General features: G+C 49.4%; 1 protein-coding gene across 1 annotated transcript; it reads left to right on the plus strand.

Annotated features, from left to right (window-relative positions):
- The first annotated feature begins 526 nt into the window (after positions 1-526).
- Positions 527-2831, plus strand: LOC34624220. The gene is made up of 6 exons (XM_026334992.1): positions 527-577; positions 655-772; positions 864-1436; positions 1543-1854; positions 1948-2310; positions 2407-2831. The coding sequence occupies exons 1-6, from the start codon at positions 527-529 to the stop codon at positions 2829-2831; spliced, it is 1842 nt and encodes a 613-aa protein (XP_026190777.1).
- The last annotated feature ends 958 nt before the right edge of the window (positions 2832-3789 follow it).

The following is a 3789-nucleotide window of genomic DNA, read 5'->3' on the forward strand; positions in this document are numbered from 1 at the left end:
CGTTAAAACATCTGGGTAGAAAGTAGGTCCAGTTTCCCGATTCGCCAGTTCATGTATACAAAGATCTCAGGTGGTCACGTTCTCTAAGGACGCAACAAACACTAATTGCCGACCTGTAGATTATGTGATGTTCTACTGCAGCTGCAGGCTAGTTCGGCAAATATGAGGCTTTTTACATTTGGAAGGGCCCTGCTTTTGGCAGTGGCGATTGCAATTGCGATCTCAAATCCAGCCAGCGCTGTCCATAGTGGGTTTACATAATCACAGAAACCAGAGCCACCAACACATAGTTCCACTAAAGCTCACATAGAGTAGACGCCTTGCTGGTTGCTGTATGCGATTAAATGTGACTGTGGCGGCTTGCCTGCGTCATAGGCACGACACAAAACTGGATTCGGGAGCGCTTGAATGGAGTGAGGCCCACCTTATATAGGTTGCGCATCTACGATTGAAAAACAGCCCAGCCGTCATAGAGCACTGCTGGTGCTGAGCATTCTGTTTGTGTGCAGGCTCGAACTAGATTACAATGGATGAAATCGCCAAAGGTAGGTTTATTGCACAGGGCACTGCGACCAAGGCCACAGCTTTCAGACGCAGAGGGTCATTGGAAGCTCAAAATGTGTGTGTATGTGTGTGCATGTGCTCTCCCTATAGCCTGTTGAGCTAAAGGAACTCACTAGGACGTTCACTCTGTCAGAACTTGTAGGGCGCCTGAACTTAGCTGGTTTTAAGGGCCCCCGAACGGAGGACGAATTCGTTGACATCTTTGCTGGTAAGCCTAATCGACATCCTCATGAGCGCGTCCGAGCGGGTGCTTGGGTATGCGATGAGCATTATTTTTCTCTGAATCTTTGTCTTCTTAGGATTGAAGAGCTGCTTCAGGACCTTTGTGCCCCCGCCTGGGCTTGCACTTGACTTCTCACCGGATGAGCGATTGACTCCAGATGAGAGAATTTCAAGCTTCTTTAAGTTTCTGTTACCAGAACAATTCATTCACAAGCCTGCAGAGCAGAAGATCTTGGAAACCAGCTTTGGAAAGGAACCCGCAGAGGGCGAAGTAACTCGGGTGGAGCCCCTGCGTAGTGTACGGTATGCAGCTGACTCCAAGCACATTCTTGCGGGTATTATCAAGAATACGCATGACCACTTCAAGGGCCAGGCGTGTCGCCAGGTTGCCAAACGACTTGATGGTCTTCGTCGTATAGTACTGCGCAAGAATTCTAAAGCAGCTGCATTTGAGCCTCTGCTCGTCTTCGCTCTTCTTCAAGGGAATGTCGCCTCAGCGTCCACCTTAGAAAATGGCACTTCGCACAAATCAATGGGATCCAGCGCTAGGAATGAGCTGTACTCAGCATTCTCATCCGTCATCCCGGCGAACCTTTCATCGAACCCCGGAGTCTACGATCCGGCTATGATTGTCGCGTACTTTGATCTCGGTAGGGCATTGAATTGGACAGACCGGAAAGAAGCTTAGCAGGTTCAACACGATCTAACTGGCACTCATATGCTAGTGCTGATTTACGTGGGTGTGCGTGCGTTCAGTCAGGACTAGTCAAACTACACAGATGAAGCGGCTTGAAAAGCTCTTGCGGAAGAGCGTGGATGAAAGTAACGTGGGCACCAAACTCTTCGGCAACTCCCTCGCAAATCCTCTCACGCATCAAAAAATCACCGCAGTTGGCAACGCCGTGCTAAGCGACGAAAGTGGTTTGGAGAGAATGGTTGAACGCATTGGCTACATGGCCATAGACTCTGCAGACGCCGTTTCCATCCTAATGCCAGAGTTCCCAAACATAGCTAACTTCGTCCGCGGGGTGTCATTCTTTGCATTTGAAAGCGTCTTTAAACAAAATGGTAAGCATTGTGCTTGGATTATTGTAGGTTGATGGAACTTCCAACATCACTTCCTAAAGAGAGCCTATCATGTTCTTTTGTATGACGACGCAGGACCGTACGTGATGCCGGGACTGCCGTGTGGCGGCAACCTGAGTGGAAACATGCTGGAAGCTCTGACTGAGAAGAAGCTTGGTACAACTTACTTCGTCTACAAATACACCAAGCCCGTCGTGGCTACTACGCTTCTTCCTGAAAGCGTGTGGATGCCACAGGCGGGATCCGAGCTTGCAACTTATCTTCAAGAACATCACAGTTCGAAGGGAGACTACTTGCTGGCTCATGCTCCACGTGTTTGCGTGCGCAAGGCATTATATGAAAAGTGTTCAAAGACAGAGCCAGCCAAACTCGAAACTGCTGAGCAGCAGCTCTGCCTTTTCATCCACACCCACCCAGGCTTGTTCTTCAAGGTTGAAGGTGAGACACATTGTGAACTCAGTGTATTCAGCGTCTTTGATTTAGTCCTGTAACGTGTATTGTTTTGTTAGCTGCTGCGTATGCACTATTATGCAGGCAAGGGTGTATATGCCTTGCGTAAGGAGATGCAGAAGACTCTCCCTGCTCCAGGAAGACTTGCAAGAGCACGCAGAATGCTTCTTCGTAGTGTGCGCACCGTCCGTCGTTTCCTATTTAGCAAGACGTCTGCTGCCATTCTTTTGGGTGCGGGCGTTGGAGCTCTCTGTGCAGCGGCAGGCTTGGCAGCGGTTGCAGGTGGATCTGTTTGCGCCGTTGGTGCGATAGTAGCCTCCAGCCTCTTCCGTACCCTGTTTGCCGTTTCACCATTCGGAGTCAAGCCTGCTATTCCCCTCACACTAGGGTCTCTCTTGGCAACAGATTTTGAACGCAACCTCGATGCTACAGCCAAACTGCTTCCAGTTGCTGTGGAGGTAGAACCAACGCCCAGTGATGTACAACCGGTTACTACTACTGCATTTTAGTCAGCTGCCAACCACGGAGGTGTGCGTGGATACGCATCGCTTACCTTCGATCCCATTTCGCGACTCCAATGATTTTTTATCGCTTAATGCGCTTACAGGTTTTAGTGACAGCCTCATAGGAGGCATCCTGAGCAGAGCGACGTTTGGTGCTTTGTAGATGAATACAGCACATAACACCGACATGCCAGACTAGGTCCCCAGCTGTCCAATAGTGGTTTTGCCAGGGGGACTCCCTGTTAGACTTACTGTGGAGGGACGGTTAGTGCTCTGTAAACAAATATGTGTTGATGGAGTGGATTAGTTGCTGGCATGCATTTGTACACTAGGGCCTCGTTGCGAACGCCTGAGTAGGGGTTGAAGGCTTATATACCACTGGACCTCCGCACAAAGCCTACGAAAATTTTATTGCTGGAATAGGAACAAAAAAAGTTTATCTTGACCCCTGGCAGTGGAAGGTGATCTCCACCCTGCGGTTGCTGGAGCTCAATGGGTGCAACGCAAACCAGCTGTTTGAAGATCAGCTTAGTTGTGAAGTCATGGAAAGCAAATTCCTATGCCAACACGCCCAACGCACCATGGGGACATCACATAGCCAGAGCGAGGAACTGTTGCGGAAACGTGTTCTTTAAATTTTTGTGGCATCGAACTCTTCGGCAATTCCCTCATAAATTCTCTTACTCATCAAAAGTCAACTCAATCGGCAATGCCATGCAAAACGACGAAGATACTGTGGAGCTCCTAGACGAGAGCGTTGGCCAGATCTGCGATGAGCACACTCACTACCTCTTACCATGGTGGGCCTGAACAACCCTACCAAGGCCTTATGACATTCACATGCACCGTGATGTGATGCCACACCTCTTGATGAAGGGAGCTTCTGTTATTCGTAGTACTTTGCTTTAGAGGCTGTGGGATACCCCTTCCTGGAATAAAAGCTAGTGATGAGCTTCGGTGTTTC

The sequence above is a fragment of the Cyclospora cayetanensis genome, unplaced genomic scaffold (assembly GCF_002999335.1).
Source record: "Cyclospora cayetanensis isolate NF1_C8 unplaced genomic scaffold, CcayRef3 CcayRef3_contig_56, whole genome shotgun sequence".
NCBI classification, from domain to species: Eukaryota; Apicomplexa; class Conoidasida; order Eucoccidiorida; family Eimeriidae; genus Cyclospora; species Cyclospora cayetanensis.

Coding starts and splice junctions, on each gene's coding strand:
- LOC34624220 (XM_026334992.1), top strand. CDS start 527: ATGGATGAAATCGCCAAAGGTAGGTTTATTGCACAGGGCACTGCGACC. Junction 773..863: donor ATTCGTTGACATCTTTGCTG/GTAAGCCTAATC, acceptor TTGTCTTCTTAG/GATTGAAGAGCTGCTTCAGG. Junction 1,437..1,542: donor TGTCGCGTACTTTGATCTCG/GTAGGGCATTGA, acceptor GCGTGCGTTCAG/TCAGGACTAGTCAAACTACA.